Below are 19,086 nucleotides of genomic sequence, written 5' to 3' on the forward strand. Positions count from 1 at the left end.
AAATATGTAAACAAAAGCCTAAATTAAAATCCGTTCATCGTATAAAGTGGACGTGTCTCTTCAGAAGACTAGGATTAAACTTTTCCATTCAATTAGATTACTGTTACAATGAGTTTTGAAGCTTGAAAATAATGATTGCCAAAAATGTAGATATTCAAATATTTAGTATGTGGTGGTTTTCCCGATGGTATTGAAAATTATACTGAATATGGACATTTTTCAAGGTGTCATATTGAAGTTAGAAATTCCAGTATCATGACCAATAATTAATGTCCTTCGTCAATAAGGTAAAAATATGTTGAAAATAGCTATTTTCTACATAGATCTATGATTTGATTGAATATTTATTGGTAATACATTAACTATCGCCGGCTAAAAAGTAACTATACTAATACTCCGAGCAGTTTTTGAGAAGAGTAATTTGTACTTTTACTTAAGTACTTTTTTGACACCAGTACTTTTACTTGTAATTGAGTATTATTTCAGCAATGTAACAGTACTTGTACTTGAGTACACATTTTCAGTACTCTTTCCACCACTGCAGTGGAGTTGTGTGTTAACCACTGATACCACTTTGTAATAGTAGAAAAAGAATAAAACATCTTGTCCTCAGCTCTGGGGCACATTGCTGTGCTGAATAAGATCATTGTGAACAAAATGATGTTGTTAAACAAGGATCAGCGACCCATAGAAAGGGAGGAAAAAGGGAGGAGGTACAGTATAAGGTTACTCTACAGCCTTTGGAAGAACAACAGCTCACCTAATGCAACACAACAGCACTTAAAGTCAGCATGAAACAGAAGTTGTGATGGTGTTTTCTTCCCTATTGTGACATATATTCGAGATAAAGTGTATAGGTGGGACTTGATTTTGACCATTAGGAATTGACAGGATGGTTGTTGTTTGCTATTGGTCGATCTCATGTGAGTGACAGGTTGAGTGCCCCGCCCTCAAGCCAGTGAACACATCAACATTTTTTTTTTTTTAAATAATGAGGTGCTTGGATAAATCATTTAAATCATTAAAAAAAAAAAAGTTTGCTTGCAGACTTACACAATATGCATTATAAACTGAAAACTGCACAGAGAGAGAGGGTGATGAGTAAGTGTTGACATCTCTCATGTCCTCAACTCACCCTGCTATCAGTCCAAGAGCTCTGTTTGTGTTTGTGTGTGTGTGTGTGTGTGTGTGTGTGCGTGTGGAGGCTCAGTGACTCAGACTCAAGCAACTGCCTTAATGTACTTAATCTAACAGAGACGTCACAGACCACAGCAGGTCATGTGTTTGTCCTTATTTTTCAAGAAAACAACTCAAAACATTATATTGGTTAACTGGTCTTCATAAGTATTTTAAAGAAGCCACATTATGCACTTTCACAAGCGTCTTGATTCTGTTTTGGGGGTCTACAAATATGGGTTTTCATGTTTGAATGTTTAAAAAATACATTATTTTTCTCATATTTTCCACTGTTGCAGCACCTCTCTTCCCAGTCAGTAACGCTCTGGGTGCCTTTTCCAAAAGCATTGTTAGACAACCATGGTCGCAAGTTCTGTCGTTATCAGCATAGTTCAACGAGTTGGTATTTCCAAAAACCAACAAACATTCGCAAACAGCATCGCAAAGTTGTGTGGTAAGAAGCTAAGTTTCTTGTTTGTATGACATGTGGACTTAATAAATCCTTATCTTGAGCAAAATAAGCAAGCTGACATTCAGTACAATCTATATCTTTGATTTAGAGAATTAACCCTCAGATGCCATGTACATAATTTATAGCAAAAAATCTGGAATTCTACAAAAATCCTGTCTCTATGAAGCCCCTCCTTTCTAAAAAGCGCAGTGTACTCTGATTGGTCGCCTGGACCAGTGTGTTGTGATTGGTCAACCGCTTCGAGCACGTTTCGGAAAAGCAACCCCCCTTGCCATAAGCACTACTAACACAACTCAAGCAGGCCTCGGCCCTTTATTTTGCGTTTGCCTTGGGCGGGAATTATTTAAATTAAGAATATTGTGACGTTTATGGTCCCGGAAGAAAACTCAAGACTACAATCAAGTCGTTTCGGGGAGTCAGAAACAGTGCGCACTGATATAGAGAATAACTCCCTTCTTTAACTGATCCTTTTCATGCTCAAACAGCAACATTACACACTAAAGAAAGTTGAAAATGTAAAAAAGCAGGTCCTCTTTAAGAGTAAATGGACAAAAAATAGTGCTATTTTATGCATCATATCTCTTTTGCAGTTCTGGGCATATTTTAGAGTTTATCTGCATATTCTGATTTGAATGTGACTTTAATTATTGATGTTCTGTTGAACTGAAATTACTACTAAGACTAATATCAGTCAGAGTAATTGCTTACAAAAAAACCCCTCCTTTTGGAATAAACTAAAACTCTCTGGATTTGTAAATTATTAATGCAATAATGTGGTTGTATGATCAAATTGGTTGCCCATGCACACTCTATTAAGGGTGAAGGTTCTTTAAGGTAAGAAAGAGACTAATGGCTAAGTATGACAGGAACACTTGAGAAATGTGATTTCATTGCACGCTTTGTTACAGTGGTAACTCAATGAAGAGCTGCTTTACAACGGGTCTTTATGTTGTTTATCTCTGGCTGTCTGAGGACAACAGCTCTTTTTCCAGACAGCTCCTATGCAAGACTATTTGTATATCTGTCCTTTCTAGGACTTTACTAATTTTAATTACCATTAATTTTCTAATTACCAATTCAACCTTCTTCTGTAGGCCAAAGGCCCCTTGGTGGACAGAGAGACAGACCAGTCCTGTTACATTTTGTCATATCATTTATCAAATTGAATGCAGCATTTAATGCTTAAATGGCAAATAACAGCAGCATTGATGCAGAGAGCACAGCATGGTCGGTAAGGAGCTCTGCAGGATTACACATCAACTAAATCACTCCTCTTAAGTTCAAAGACACTGTCTCCATTCAGCATGGCTATTGTGTAGATTTTTTTGGTTAAAACCAAATTCTGACATAAAAAGGTGATGTTTCTGGTTGGTATCACTGCAGGTGAAATCTTTTAAAGCAGTTTAGGGACTGAAATCTTAGTTAAAGGAATATTCCAGGTTCAGCACAAGTTAAGTTTGATCAACAGGTAACACACACACACACACACACACACACACAAAAGGAATTTCAACTTTCTTAAAAAAAATGGTTAAACACTTTTTTGGTTACAGTACACGGCACGCACTGTGAAAAGTAATCAGTTGACTTAACTTAAAAACGTGAGGAAACCTGTTGCGTTAAAATGATTAAGTAATAAACTTCTTGCGTAATTGAAAAAATTAATTGTATGCCAAGTATGTCAACATGACTATAGAATAGCCTACCCTACTGTATGTTACAAATATTAGGCTACACATCAAAATAAAGAACCTCAACATCAGCAATTAGGCCAACTTATAAAGGGCATTTACAAGAAACAACACAAAATAAGTCATTATTACTGTAATGAAAACACTGCCACCATTTGAGCATTTGTATATTGCTGCCCTTAACATTGTGATAAGATCTTTTCAAAAGGAGATATTTTACACTCAGTTTGTTTGTGTGTAATCCAGCGCGCGCGCCTGTTGCGTTCGTTCTGTCTGACGTAGAGTTCAAACCAGCTGACCTCGCGAGCCGCGACCCGAGCTAAACCCTTCAGAGAAACGGAGATTTGAGCAGCAGTTTACAGATGAGTAACGTTACAGACAGACTCCTGCGCTCGCTAGCCTACAGGGAGGACTTTGCTTTTCTCCTGAGTCCTGACTTCTTCCCATTTTAAAGTAAACCATTAAGCGTTTTTACTGGAAGGTAAGCAGATATAATAAAGTAATTTTGACAGCTCGTGATTGGCCGTAAACGATGGTCCATAATACAGGCTATTACGTAGCCTACTTTGTAAAAAGCCGCGTAAAACATTTGAATCTTTAGTGAGCGCGTTTTTAAGAAAACTCTGCAATAGCGTACAATTTTGTGTTAAAATGACTAGCAATTTTAAATCTTACAAGCTCTGATTAGCCTTTGCAACATCGTGTTCTACTTTACATTTCTTTCAAGAGTTGTCAGATATATTCTTCAAAGTAACTTTGTTAAACATTGTTTGAGTCATGCTATCAAGATTTTCATGTCACTCATGTCAAATATAAGTTTTCTTATAGCCCCCTGTAGTTCCTTTTTTGAAAGTTTCCATTTTTATTTAGGCTATTTGAAAGTGAAATTTAAGCCACAACCTCCAAAAGCTGTTGTTAATTGGAATTTAAAATCTGAATAAATGAATAACCAGGTTATGTTAAAATGTCCATATTACAAACAATATACCTTTATTTAAAATTTGCAACATTGCTACAGTTATGTAATATGTGAGCCTACATAAACACCTACATTTTATTTCTGCTCTCAACCACTAGGGGGAGCTAAAGGTCTTCAGGTCAACAACAAAAAGAGTTTCATGAATGCCAACATTACAAGACCTGTGAGTGTCTTGAGATTTCACACATTCATTAAGCCCCAGACTCACAGCATGAGGGACCAAAGTGTCACGCGGGCAGAACAGAGACTGATGTACCCGAAAGAAGTAACTGATCCAGTCAGTCGGGAGGGTGCTGTATCCTTCACAGAAGAAACAGTGTCCAGCAGAGCAGAGACCGTCGGCATCATCACACTGCGTCGCAAACGGGAGTCTATCCCTGCTGTGAAAAAAGACGAAGGTTATTGGGACAAGCGCAAAAAGAACAACGAAGCTGCCAAGCGTTCGCGTGAGAAACGCCGCATCAGCGACATGGTGGTAGAGAACCAAGTTCTGGCTCTTCTTGAGGACAATGCACGCCTGAAAGCTGAGCTACTGGCACTTAAGTTCAGATTCGGTTTGATCAAAGATCACACAGATTCACCAGCACAGGTCTGCTCATATGGTTCATATAACCAAACATTTCCAGCAATACCCTGCTACTGCCCCAACACTAACCCACAACCTGCCCATGGACACCTGTTGTCGACCCCACAGCAAAACTATGGGTTCTTCATCCCTGGAGGATCAGGCATTGAGAGCCCAGAGCTCTCAGGTGATGCTGTAGGTGAACATATTGGACCCTATCGAGGTGACGAACAGCCAGGCCGTATCGCAGAAGTGGATGCCAATGCATTAGTGTCAGGATGGCAAGAGAACAACATGAAAGGTCTTCCTCATAAACTGCGTTTCAAGACGCCATGTAGACTTGAAGGTGCTGAGGTGGAAAATCTCTCCTCAGTTGTACAGTCTCAGTCTACATCTGGGTGTGAGCGGACAGAGGGTTTCTGGACACAGACACACACACACAGTGCCATCAGCTTGTTCAACAGCACATCAGAATAACTCTTCCATTCACAGATCTAGAAAGGCAGCGCTATTAGATTCCAGCCAAGCGCTTTGAATGAAGAAGTGGCCGGGCTCCAAAAAGCAGCAGTTGAACTGAGATGGATTCTGTGACACCTGACTTCTGACCAATCCAAAGAAAGAAGCTGCTTTTTCTGATTGTTACAGACAAATATAAGAAGCCAGCTGGATGTTCGCTGGAACAGCTGGCAATCGGAGACATTTTTCATTCTGGTGTAATTTTCATACGCCTGTCTGCACCAGTAATGTTCATAACGTGCTGGATTAAATGAGAAATATTGTGAAAGTAAAACGCTCTCCTGTTTTCTCCTGTACTGTGGATTGTGCATTGTTTTACATTCAACATTGAACCTTCACAATGCAATAAAATCGAAACCTTTTCTGTACCTTTCCTATTCAGCACCTGTTATGTTTTCATTTCATTTCTGTTTTATGGACTTTTGGTTTTCTCAGTTTGTTTAAATTCACTTGGGATTCTTCTTTTCTTTTTTTACATTCATTTTACACATCAAAAGTGATCTTGTTTCATGAATAAAGTGTCTTTTTTTTTTTACTCAGAAAGAAGGGAAGTAAAATGCTTCTTTTTTTTTACAAACTCACATTCTTTACAACCCAAGGTCTATATTTACCTCCATGTTAATAATCTATAAGACTCAACAGAGAATAAACTGTACTTTTTAAAGCACTGCATATAGTTTTGCTCAGACTTTTGCAATCATGAACATTGCATTTTTATTATTTAATATTGTCCAGAAGCTATTTTTAAAACACACAAATTATACTGTTAACACTACCATTCAAAAGTGTGTTTGTTTGATTTTTTCCTTTTTACAGTGTAATTATACAATTTATAAATTGTAGCCTTTACCGGTGTTACCGACTTAAAAAAAAAAAAATTTTACTTTTATTCAGAAAGGAATAAATTTCATTTTATTATTTTAAATTTGTATAAGATTCTTTTTTTAAATAAGCATCATGCAGAGCAGAACTGTACACATTCATATAGTAAATTATACTTTTTATTTATTAATTTAACTCGCATGAACCTCATATACTCAGTAGCAGGGCAACAGTCTTCATTGCAGAAACAGACTAAGTGGCTGATTACAGCAACAGCTTCAATGTCAAAGCAGCGTCAGCATCTAAACGGCTATTTAAAGATGTGAGAGTGAAAGTCATTGATTCCCCATAGTAAGGTGTGACTTCAACATACAAAGCTGAAAGAAACATTGGGGGAATGAAAATCAGAATCAGAGGGTGAATAACATGATGTAAGCACCTAACCCTGCATGGTTTTAACATAAACTGGTCTTGACATAAACTGTAAATGTGTCCCTCAAATCTGATTGTTTGATTGCAATGTTGATCCAGGAACATGTTGTACATGGTGAAATCACTTTCAGCATGTTCTTATACCAAGGAGTGAGTAGAAAGAAACAATTAATTTTCCTCTAGAGATTCCCACAGTTCCACGGTCTGCGAGACAGTTTATCGCAGCTACATGTTCAATGTCAACATCAGCACTTCTGTTGCCATTTTAAGCAGCGGGAGACAAAGTTATTGATTCACGAATGCATTTTTTGCTCAATGTTAAACATGCAAAGCAATGCAACAAGAAACAAGCCAGCAGCAGTGGATCGAAGCAGAAGGTTTACAGGCTCATCCGCCTAAATTGTGCTCTGTATTCCGTATGGCTTTCGGGCAGATGTTCGGGCTGATCTGTGTTAGGTTTATCATGAATAAACTTATTAATTGAATGTGTGAAGCAGCTTTGTTAATAGGGGGTAAGTCATCAAAGAGTCAATTTGAAAACTGTGAAATGGAAATCATAATACTACATTTACATTAACTGATGTGCACCCTGGTGTAAATAGTAACATACTGCTAATATTGCCCAGTTTCACAGACAAGGCTTCATTCTAGTCCCCGACTAAAATGCATGTTTGAGCTGTTTTATCTGAAAGCAACTTGCAGTGACATATCCTAAAATATATCAGTGCCATTATTTTGTCTCAAGACAACAGAAATATTTTTTCTAAGGCACATTTATAAAAGCTACTTAAACGTCCTAATTTAACTAAAGCCTAATCCTGGCTTAATCAAGAAACCAGGCCTATACACTACTAATCCTCCAGATTATCATTTTAATCAGCTGAAAATATTATTAATAATAATATGTCAGATATAGAGAACATAATTTGTTAGGTCAGAAGGGAACAATATTTAATAGTCAATCCTAAAATGATTTATGCAGTTAACCACTGATTATTGAAAATGGAAAATTTGTAGAAATATCAGCATTACATTTTTGTTCTAATAAACACCTTGTAGGGTCATGACCTTGAGCACAAGGCTAGTAATGGCTAAATTAGGTGTAAAAACAAAAACATGAATTAGTTTTTTTAACAGGCAGTTATAATAATTGTTATTATGTATAAATTATTATTAACAACAAAATTTAACCCTCTGGTCATTTTTGACTGGACATATATATATATATATATTTTTTTTTTTTACTTCATCAGAATGGTATCGAAACCTGATAACGCTTTTGGAACTTACTATGTGAACACACACACACACACACACACACACACACACACACACACACACACACACACAAAATCATGGACATGATTCATAAAGGTTAAATGGTCCAAACACAATCTTACTGAAAGCTCATTTTTTGAGATATCAAGCTCAAATAGGGAACACAACTTGTTTTGGCGTATGGCTTTGATTTTCCTGCAGTTAAAATGTGTTTTTTGAAAATATATATTTCATATAAAATTGAAAATAGTATTTTTGTGCATTTTTCATTACAATAAATGTAAAATGATGTATTTTTACATTACTTCAGCAATAATTTGCCAAGTGTCGTCTTTGAAAAGAAATCAGTCTGCGCATTCAAGATTTACGACAGTTTAAGGTGGACATTTAATTTTCAGGTCTATGCTCAAAAAGTGAATAAATGGATTGTAACTACAGCATAAATACAATTTAGTGCCATAAAATCCCCTAAAAATACAAAATATTAAATAAAAAAACATTATTGAACAAAATAATGCTTTTGACCGCCATGCGAAGACCAGGGTTAAAACACTTAAATGTTACCATGTGGGGGGCACTACCAAGCTTTGTTTACATATTGGTTGGCTGTTGACTATGACGACAATAAAATTTGTGTTTTTAAAATGTACTTCAACATACCAATAAACAACATGCACATCTACAACATAAAGATGGTCTTGATTGGAAAACACTGAGGTGTAATTTTATTAGACGTTCTGCTTTTATGAATGAGGCAGGATTTCATAATATTGCCCCGACTCATAACTACTAACATCTGCTCCCCTTGGATCTCAGATCTACTAGTGGACCGGCAAGCAGACAATACAGCTCCACAGAGGATGCCTACGCTGCTTCCTGTTCCATGATCCACATTAGAAAAACACACATTGGGTTCTTTGTCTCTCCCAGCACCCCTCATCAACCCCTCTCTCTCTGCAAGGAAGAAGGGGGGTGGGGGGGGGGACCAGTTGCTAGGCAGGCAGCATAACGGTTGCCTAGGGAACTGTAGCAGACGCAGCTGTGAGTGAATGGGGGAGAATGCAGAGGGGGAGGGAAAGGCAAGTTCAAGGCCAAAACCCCCAATCTGCGTCTAGTGTCCGTCAGCACCGCAACAGATGAAGGGGGAGCGCATGCATGGGCCTAAAACTGGCATGTCTCCTGCCACGACCCTCTTGATCTTAGCACTTCACTAGGATGTTCTACGTGGTGAAAGACAGAGCAAGAGGTCACATCTTATAAAGATTGTTGCAGCTGCATGGCTTTAAAATATTGGTGCTACTGGTAAAAATACACATATATATATTTGAGTTGATTTGTATCACTACGTTCTTAAGGTTCACATACAAATTTGTGGGGAAAATAATTTTATTACCATACTTGAATTTGAATGTAAATTGAACAAACTTTCCCTCAAAAGGACCTGAGTCAAGTTCATTTACCCTGATGTGTTTGATGCGATTGCTTAAAGGGATAGTTCACCCAAAATGTTTAATTCTATACTCACACTCAAGTTGTTCCACACCTTTATGAACTTCTTTTTTTCCTTTGAACACAAAAGAAGATATTTTGAAGAATGTCGATAACCAAACAGTTGATGGACCCCATTGACTTTTATAGATTTTTTTTCTCCATACGGAAGTCAATGGTGTCCATTACCTGTTTGGATACCGACATTCTTCGAAATGCAAAATAGCATTTTTTTTTTTGTATTCAGCGGAAGAAAGAAATGCATACAGGTTTGGAACACCTTGAGGCTGAATAAAATGATGATGGAATTTTAATTTTTGGGTGTACGATCCCTTTAAGCAGGTATCCAAGGATTCAAACTGAGGAAACGGTTGGAATACCCACTTAGACGTTAAAAATTTGTTTATGTATAATTAGTATCTTCTGAGAACTGTTGGCTACTGTTGCCTGCATCATTGTTCAGGTCAAGGAACTTAGAGTAAAACAGGAACAGACCTACTCATTCATGTCAAAAATTACACAGACACGGCGCACACATAACCAAATGTCTGTAAATGCATACAAGAACAGAATGTTAAGAATGTAACTTGAACTTGCCTTCCTGTTCTAAGACTGTCTCTGTGGCCTGTTTTGAAAGATGAATGCTATACCTTCTTAAACAAGCTGTCCTGTATTTGAAAATCAAATACAGAACTAAAACTAAATAAAACTCAATTTCATTAGCAGGATAAAAATGTGTTTATTTTAGGCTCATTACTATTTATAATTTGGTGCATTTAATCTAAGGTGTATTTAACTATTTTTCAAAATTTAGGTTACAATTTATTTCGATAGTCCACTTTAGACATTCTACTAACTTTAAGTAACTTTGCGACTACATGTCAACTAACTGTCATTAGAGTATTAAGTACACTGTCTGCTTAATATCTGCTAATATTAATATCACTTTATTTTGATGCTCCCCAACAAACACTCTACTGACTAACGTTGCAACTATGTCAACGTATTCTAACCTGAACCCTAATCTAGCAGTCTACAACAGTGTACGAATACTCTAATGAGAGTTAGTTGACATAGGTGCAAAGTTACTTATGAATGTCTAAAGTGGACCATCAAAATAAATGCAATTACATTTTTAACTGCTAATTTGCAACCCAGTGAAAATAGTAACATATATAATATACATTTACAATAATAATATACATCTTCTAGATTATCATTTTAATTTGCTGATATTTCATTATCAGATTAATAATAATATGTCTGATTTAGCCTGAGAACATATTATTGGACTAAAAAATACAAAGTTTGGTCTGTAGTCTTATAATTTGTAAGGCCAGTAGGGAACAATCTTTAATAATCAATACATGATTTTATTCAGTAAACCACAGATTATTAAAAACTAAAAAAAAATATCGAATTTTTTTTGTAGGGTCATGACTCATGACCTTGAGCACAAGCTAGTAATGGCTAAATTAGCATACCTGTAAAAACATGATGTTACTTTTTTAAAAGACAGTTACCAAACAGATAGATAGATAGATAGATAGATAGATAGATAGATAGATAGATAGATAGATAGATAGATAGATAGATAGATAGATAGATAGATAGATAGATAGATAGATAGATAGATCTAATGTTCCTTTGGTTAGCATTAAGTTTGTAGTCACAGACTTTTCTTTGAGCCAAAGTGTCTTTTATGCAATTGTGAATATTTACGCAACATTGGCAGTCTCGTAACCTCCTTCTTTTAGAGAAGCTGTTGAATACACAGAGGCGTGTTGGAGCAACTGCACACTGCTGCTGCTGTATATGCCATCGGTGTATGAGGTGAATGTCGTTACAAGGAACCTGAGAAGAGCTTTTTTTTTTACCAACTCCGTCCCCCGGTTTCTTCGGTCATTTCGGCAGGAGAGGAGGCTTTCGTATCGTCATGATGAACAAGAACGTGACTAGGCACCCAAAGCTCCGTGTTATGCAACCGCTGACCTACTAACACACATTCGAGGACGACAAGAGGAGTGTGTGTGTGTGTGTGTGTGTGTGTGTGTGTACGTGTGTGTGTAAGAGAGGAAAATTGGAGCAAAGCCTCCGACATAACACAAGGACGAAGAGGGAGGGAGAGATAGACGGCGAATAGCAGCACATTCAGGGAGTCACATTAATCGACACAAAGCCGGTGAGTGGATCACGACCCACACGGGACATTTTCAGCCCAGACTGAAGTTGTAAAAGGAAGAAAGACCAGAATCGGGACGAGAAACGGCATACAGAGGCGCGGACGTGCGATTTATTGAAGAATAGCCAAAAAGAGGATTCTTTCGTTTAACTAAACGAATGCGCCATTTCACACAGGTGAGTTCAACTGCACTCCGTTTATTATATAATATTTCATAATATGTGCTGGGTGTATTGTATTTTACAGAGCTTGTAGCAGGCTAAACAGTTGTAGGCTAGGCTCTTACCTTGCAACGTGGTCAGGGCATGTTATTGTTCACATGGAAACCGACTCAGGGTCTGCATGGCTCTCAAATGCTTCGCTGACTGCGAATTTTTGGTTTTCAATGGTTCTTTCTTTATTGTTTATGTTTGCCTATTTTAGATTGTAATGTAGCAACATATTATCTCGCATTGTGCACTGCATACATTTTCACATTCAATGTCAAGGCGAGACGGTCGTGGCGTGGGGGAGGTGGTGATCATTACGAAATCCTAAAGCATGAGTGGCTGTGGGTCAGTTAATGTCTGTGCATTGCATTGCGGCGGCATCATTCCCCTGCTTTTCAGTTGCAAGTGTTTCTTACAAAGCATATGGTTGTTAAACTAACCCGTGGCGGCTTACATCTCCCGACAGGATAAAGCGATGGGTTGCACGATCTTCTTGTCGAGCAGAGAAAGACCCGCTTCAGATGCGCGAGATATTCAAAAATCGCGTCACCATAGTGAATCAAATTCTCGTAATGTGAGTACGTATCATGTGGGTTATTGTGCAATGTGAGGCGACGTAAAACTTTTGGTTTGGGAAAGAGAGAGACAGTTACTTACAAGCATACTAATGTGCAAACCATTCAAATGTTTAATAATGTATTTGTCTATAGTGGGGACAAAAAAAATGTGATGCACTCCTCATTGCATGCTTGGTTTATGACCTACTCCTATACTAAGTAGACTATGCCCCTTAACAATTCCACCACTCCCCATTCAGCAATGCCAGGAATCTGAAACTGCCTCACATTGCTCCCAAACTTCTTACAAAACAAAGCAATCAGTCCAAAAACCAAATAAGAGCATTCAAAAGATGTGCATACAGGTGGTGAGTTTACACCACTACATAAACTAATCTGAAGGTTGTTTATGTTTTTTGTCAGACTAGAGACTAGCTAGTCTCTAGTCTGACAACTTGCTGTGAACTTAATTTTCATAGACAGCTATTGAGAATTTAGCATTAACCCCTGTAATTAAGAGTCTAGCCAAAACACTCAGTCACACTGGCCTACTTGGCTTTTAGGTTGGAAGGAAGACTAGAGGCGTAACAGTTCTGCTTGCATGTGACTGGGTGAACACATGCAGGGAGGCTTCCAGCTGTAAACACTATCCATGTGGGACGGTGCATAACCGTTTAATGGGACCTCAAGCTCTTTTTCCTCAAATGTAGACTCTTAATTCTTGGAAGAGGAAAAGTAAACAAGCTAAGGGAACCAATAACACAAATGTGTATGTGGTCAAAATATCGTTAGGATGGTTATTTTTCCCCTCTTTTTCTTTGAGCACCATTACTATCCGAATCCACTTATCTACCATAAAATAGAGGTTAACAGATACTAAATTTATAGTAACTTGGGTATCTGAGCTCACCATGTCCTAAAATGATCCTCAAGTGTGATAACAATCTGGCATCCATCACTGGCATGAATCATGGCCCGCTTTAATCTAATATTCTGATGATGACGTATTTGCTTTTTTTTTTCTGTACCTCTGCAGTGCTGGTAAATTCCTCTCTCATCCCCCATTAGGAATCCTTAACTCCTCCCTCACCCAAGCACACTATTTTTGGTAGGCACTATAATTCCTCCCCACTTGCTCTGACGCACTCTCTCACAGACACACAGCCGCGGACGCACACACCGTTGCCGCCCCACTGACCTATTTTACAGCATAGCGTTGGACCCAGTGCGCGCACGCACCGTGTTTACGGAGCAGCCGGTTTCTAGGTCAGTGGGACACACACACGCAACGTCCACCACCCTTCCCGTGCTCTCGTTTACGTTCCTACTGAAAAATTATCATGCATGGACCATACTTTGTGCTTCCATGTTTTCTGGAATCTTAGTCCTCACAATGCTGTGAGCCTAACCACAATGGACAAAGTTACCCACAAATTTAGAAATACAAAGTAATACTCTCTCGTGTGGTTGAAGATAAGGGAAAATTCAATCAGGCATAAACAAAACAGGCATAGGCAAAGTTCTATGTTTGCTTTTGAGAACAATGGGCTGTTTGTGGTGTACTTTTTTTGTTCCTCTTCCTCTATTTGCCGTTGAACTATGAGAATGCCGGGTTTTGAAGTTGTGTTTTAGTGATGGTGCAATAGCTGTGTGTGGTTATGTAACATGAACTCAGATTCTCACCATGAGCTGCAAAATAGGATGAGCTAAAAAATCAAGGACAAAGTCCTAATAGTTTTAGCACAGTAACAAAAATACATTCGAATAAAGCACAAACCTCAACACAACCGTATTATAAAAAATAGCACAATAAGAAGTAATTAAAAAAGATAGTTGTATACATGTACTCATTTTTAATAAACAAAATGTTCTTGGTTACATTGTCAATAAATGATGTTTGGATCACTAATAAATGATGCCAAGAGAATGAGGGTTATTCCGGATATTCCACACCTTTAGTTCCCTGCAGACCTGGCAGTCAAGTCAGGTGTCTCACTCTGATTATGTGACAGTGCAGTATCTTACACAATAAGTGTCCTACTGCAGCACGGCCTGATCTCCTACTCGCTGTGCTACACTACTCTACTGACCTACATTTCTCTAGAGCCCATAGAACAGAGGAAAAGCAGAACATTTCAGTTGCTGCCAAGATTGGAAATGGAACACTGGGTTGTTTCCGAATTATTACATGAGAATAAATTTAGCTAATGTATCATTTGACATTTGTCCATGGTATTTATCATTTGAATGGAAATTGAAAAGACAAGGTCTTCACAAAACCCTCATATCAAAGTCAATCACATTTTGTAAAGCGAAGGGATTGAAATTACTTCTAAAGTTAAACTACATACACACAACTACAACAAAGTAAAAAAGACAAAAGAGGGGTAATGCCACCAGTGCAATAAAGTAGAACACTTTTCCATACATTCAAAATAATATACCATTCACAATAACTAATCCTACTCTTTTAATTCTTGTTACCTTTAGCTCTATGATGTAGTTGTTTTTGTTCATTCTTGTGGACACATTTCAGTAAACACCTCCTGTTTCATTGTCTTTACAGATCTGTTCAACGGAGACTGGGATAAAGCATTGAGCTGAGACGGATCTGATGAACAATCAAGTTTATTCTCCAACAGAAATCCCAGCCTATACAACCACGTCACCCATCAAGAAAAAGGAGCTTTGCCAAGTCAACAAATTTACATTGTCTAAAATCTGAGAGAACTGAAAGCAAGCTAAACAAAAAAAGAAGACCATCCCTTTTCTGGGACAAAAAACCTTGGAACACACTTATCCAATGAAGGTTGTTTTTGTTGCCTTCCATCTTTTTCTTATCTTTTTGACCAATCTGGACACTTGAAAGGTTTGAAGACTGCATACTGGCAATTAAGTTTGTTTTTGAAGTTTCAATCAGAAACAAATAATCTTCAGTATTAAAGCATTAAATTTCAATGTCCACTGAGTGCCAGTTATACAAACTGGCCTCAATAGGACCACAATGGAAAGCCTAAATCTTCCCACCCAAAACAACAGTGCCAGCTTGGAAACATTAGAAACGTTCTCAAACTACAGTGAGAGTTTACCATCACCTCGAATCGCGAGCCCTCCTCGTCAAGGCCGACTAATAAAACCAAAACCCAACTCCAGCTGTCGGCGGAAGCGGGAGTTCATCTCGGATGAGAAAAAAGATGCATCCTACTGGGAAAAGCGACGCAAGAATAACGAGGCTGCAAAGAGGTCAAGGGAGAAACGCCGGCTGAATGATATGGTGCTGGAGAACAGGGTAATGGCACTGAATGATGAAAACGTGAGGCTGAAGACAGAGCTCCTGCAATTGAAATTGAGATTTGGACTCATAACCTCTGCCTCTTACATGGAAAAGACCCAGCAGATCAGCAATGGTAGTGAGGCAGCGATTAATGGAGCTAATGGTACAGGAGCAACTTCCGGAAATCCATATTACTCAAGCAGTGGATACTCTAGTGCTTCTCAGGTCATGATGAACTCTGATTCCTCAGAGGCTGAGCAGCCGACCAGGAGTGAACGCCACTCAACGTTACACAAGTACTCCCCCCGTGGATCACTCTCCGACATGTCGGATGGATCTTCACGGGACAGTCCTGAACCTATAAACTTTGACATCAAACACGAGAGCTCTGGAATGGACATTAACAGGCTTGAGGCAAGTGTTCTTAATGGCATGTTCAATGGCCATCAAAGTCTCGGACGACTGGAGTCTCACCAACCTCAAGAAATGGAGCAGCAAGAAGGCGTCAACAACCCAGCCCCTCCATCTGCCACACCCCAAAGAAGTGTCATCCTCTTTCGTTCCGGAAGCAACTCCTACCCTGTTGACAGCCAAAGGGTTGAGGACATGGAGCAGCAGGTGGCATCCCAAACACAACAGAATGGGCAAATCACCCATTTTACTCAAACAGGGTGCAGTCTACAAATAAGACCTGACGGTTTAGAGACTCTTTCGGAGGTGGCGCAGCAGCTGGCCAGGAGGTCTTTGGATTCACCAAACTATGAATTCACTAACGGCAAGGCGGATGCCGGGGAGAGCAGGCGGTTTGTCATACAACAACAAGACCTGAGTGTTCAAGGACAATGCAGAAGTCAGGTTCAAGACAGCACCCCAAATTCCTTTGCCCCAGATTTGCTCAGTGAGGCCGGAAAAGCCCTTGTATGCCAGCGGTCCAATCCCTACCTCGGCACTCTGAACGAGGAGCCACCAGAGCTAACGTATGAAGGTTGCCCAAGAGCAGATGGCTTCTACCAAGAGCACTCCTCCTCAGGCAAGGACACCTCCTCTAGTGACGGAGACCCACGCAGCTCAGATAAAGAAGCCTCCACTGACGATGAATCTCCCTCATCCTCTTCCTCTGATACTGGTGGATTTCACGCAATCCACCAGTCAGCATCCTCACCCACCATGGTTATCAGTGATTCTTACCTGTACGGAGACAACCAAGGTGACATGAAAGGCACTGCTCTGCCACACAAGCTTAGACTTAAGTATAGAGCACTGTCCAATGGTGGCTCCCAAGACGTCCTGGCCACAACGTCACCTGATTCCGCTCTGCCTCAGCACCCCTACCTGGCGCTAGCGCAGGTTAACCAGCAGCAAGGCAGCAGCTCTGGAAGCAAGGAAGGGGAGTGTGAGACAGCAGATGAACTTTACACACATCAGTTTCCTTCCAGAGAGAAGGAAGAGGGATGGAAGGAAAGTGGGAAGAGGAGTTTAGGAGGACGAGGTAGCAGAAACAAGAAACGTGACTGAAACTGGCACATCCCATCCTTTGAATGAGTTAAGACTGGACTTGTTAAAATGTCATCTTTACCATCCTATAGAAAGAAAAAAGAAAATGGTACCAGTTCATTGCATGAAAGTCTATTGCTTATACAGAACAACAACAAGAAAGTAACTTGTGTTCTTGGTCTGTTTTCTTATCAAGGGCGATTCTGTGACTTTTAATGCAGCTCTGTTCTCGAACATTTTTTCATAAGCACTTAACTGTAACTTTTTAAAAAGTTACAAAGAGGAAATTGAGCTCTTTCTAATGATCTTTTTCCTCTATCAAAACAAACCTACAAAGCTCTGTATAGCAACCTTTGACTCCAACTTTGAATATTTACATATCTCTGCCATGTTTTGTAGCTTAGCTAAATTGATGGGTAGTTCCTGAACCCAAGTAGTTTTCGCCACACTTCATGGACTCAAGTCCTTTTCTCCCTAATGATTTCAGAAGAAAAAACCTCAACAGATTCATGCCGGTCTCTCTCCTCCTCTGCCTTTGGACTTTAGCATTATTGAAGCACTTGGAATATTATAATACTGTGACATGACTAAACATATCATATTTCAGTACATTTTATGAAAAATGGCAACATGTCAATCTTTAAGAGTAGAAAAGTGGGAGAAAGACTGTCTACTTCTTACTGTTTGAATTCCTGTATAGTCTAATCCTAATGTTCATGTCTGATGCTTCCATTATATTTTCTAAGTCATCGTATTTATGTCACTGTATCATTTGAGAGATACCAGAATGTTCTCTTCATAGTGTTTTGGTCATTCATAGGTCAACGCTAACCAGTGAAAATCACATTTTGTCCAGTACATTGCTATACTGTATCAGTGTAAAGGAGCCTGATGGATTGACCCTCTCCAAAGGTCACTGTGAGCAGTCCTTTAAAAAAATTTTAAAAATAAAGAATTCGCAAACTACCTGACATTTAGCCAAATTCGAGTAACAGCCCTTTCAGAAATGTCAAGGTGGTCTCTTCCAAGTTAATATGCGGACTGTACAAAGTGTAAAATATATCATTGCCATCTCAAGATGGTCATGTCCTCTGTGGTCAGGCTTCAGAGAAGCCTCACATGCTACCTCATGAGAAGAAACGGTTGAGGTTACTCAGAACTGACGAGTTTCTCCTTTGGTGCGTGTAGCCCATTGCATCATCATACCCATTAAATGTTGCATATAAAAGTTAACACACAGTAAAATGCTGCAGCACACAACTAAGTGTTACCTAGACACAAATTCAGTCCTACTAGTTGTCTTTGTAGAATTTACAACAGCTGAACGCTGCTTCTGCACTGAATTTTTTTCATCAGATTTTATACAATCTGTGTTTATTGTTCCCAAACAGGTGCCTGGCACTGGCCATTATGTAAAAAGTGTACAGACAAATTCTCTTTTGAGTATTTTAAGTTTGTATCAAGTTTATTTTGGCATTCTATAATAATAATTATTAATATTGTATTTTTATTTTATTTTATATTCCAATGCTATTATTCTTTTTGGGTTGATATTTCTTGTGTCTGTTGTCTGTTCACCTCAACGTGAGACAGTATGTATTTTCATGTCCTGTTCATCTATTTCACCTCTGTACCCTGGTGTATTGTGTGGTATTTACTGAAGTAAAAAAAAAAAAAGAAAAAATGTTTGTTAAAAGAGGTGGGCGTACTTGTCAAGGTGCTCAGAATGACACTAAAGGAGTGGAAAGAAAAATAAAACATGTTGTATGTTGAATTTAAGTCGCCTAATGTCGTTTATATTTCTCGCCAAGCCTCAATGCCCCATAATAAAGTGTTTCCATAAACAATCCCAACACATGCACTTTCACAAGATTTAAAACCAGACCAAAAGAATAAGAAATGGACTTTATACTTCCAACTTGACTTTTCCTTTCCCCTTCTAGCACGATAA

At 38.7% G+C, this 19,086-nt stretch overlaps 2 protein-coding genes across 4 annotated transcripts; both read left to right on the forward strand.

Annotated features, from left to right (window-relative positions):
• Nucleotides 1-3,548: 3,548 nt before the first annotated feature.
• On the forward strand, nt 3,549-5,689 carry nfil3-3 (nuclear factor, interleukin 3 regulated, member 3). The gene is made up of 2 exons (XM_056266906.1): nt 3,549-3,820; nt 4,417-5,689. Exon 2 carries the CDS (start codon nt 4,458-4,460, stop codon nt 5,358-5,360), a length of 903 nt encoding a protein of 300 aa, XP_056122881.1. The 5' UTR covers nt 3,549-3,820; nt 4,417-4,457; the 3' UTR covers nt 5,361-5,689.
• A 5,545-nt stretch (nt 5,690-11,234) lies between these two features.
• On the forward strand, nt 11,235-18,914 carry nfil3-5 (nuclear factor, interleukin 3 regulated, member 5). Of its 3 annotated transcripts, XM_056266833.1 has the most exons (3): nt 11,235-11,777; nt 13,404-13,475; nt 14,934-18,914. In XM_056266833.1, exon 3 carries the CDS (start codon nt 15,372-15,374, stop codon nt 17,154-17,156), a length of 1,785 nt encoding a protein of 594 aa, XP_056122808.1. In that variant the 5' UTR covers nt 11,235-11,777; nt 13,404-13,475; nt 14,934-15,371; the 3' UTR covers nt 17,157-18,914. The 3 variants fall into 3 exon arrangements, with proteins under 3 accessions (XP_056122808.1, XP_056122807.1, XP_056122809.1); XM_056266832.1 differs by lacking the exon at nt 13,404-13,475; XM_056266834.1 differs by lacking the exon at nt 13,404-13,475 and having other exon boundaries at nt 11,235-11,601.
• The last annotated feature ends 172 nt before the right edge of the window (nt 18,915-19,086 follow it).

This window comes from Rhinichthys klamathensis, unplaced genomic scaffold, assembly GCF_029890125.1.
Source record: "Rhinichthys klamathensis goyatoka isolate OS25496 unplaced genomic scaffold, OSU_Roscu_1.1 h1tg000254l_1, whole genome shotgun sequence".
Classification (NCBI taxonomy): domain Eukaryota; kingdom Metazoa; phylum Chordata; class Actinopteri; order Cypriniformes; family Leuciscidae; genus Rhinichthys; species Rhinichthys klamathensis.

Bases quoted from the DNA above. Each gene is read 5' to 3' on its own strand.
- nfil3-3 (XM_056266906.1), top strand. From the start codon at position 4,458: ATGAATGCCAACATTACAAGACCTGTGAGTGTCTTGAGATTTCACACA.
- nfil3-5 (XM_056266833.1), top strand. From the start codon at position 15,372: ATGGAAAGCCTAAATCTTCCCACCCAAAACAACAGTGCCAGCTTGGAA.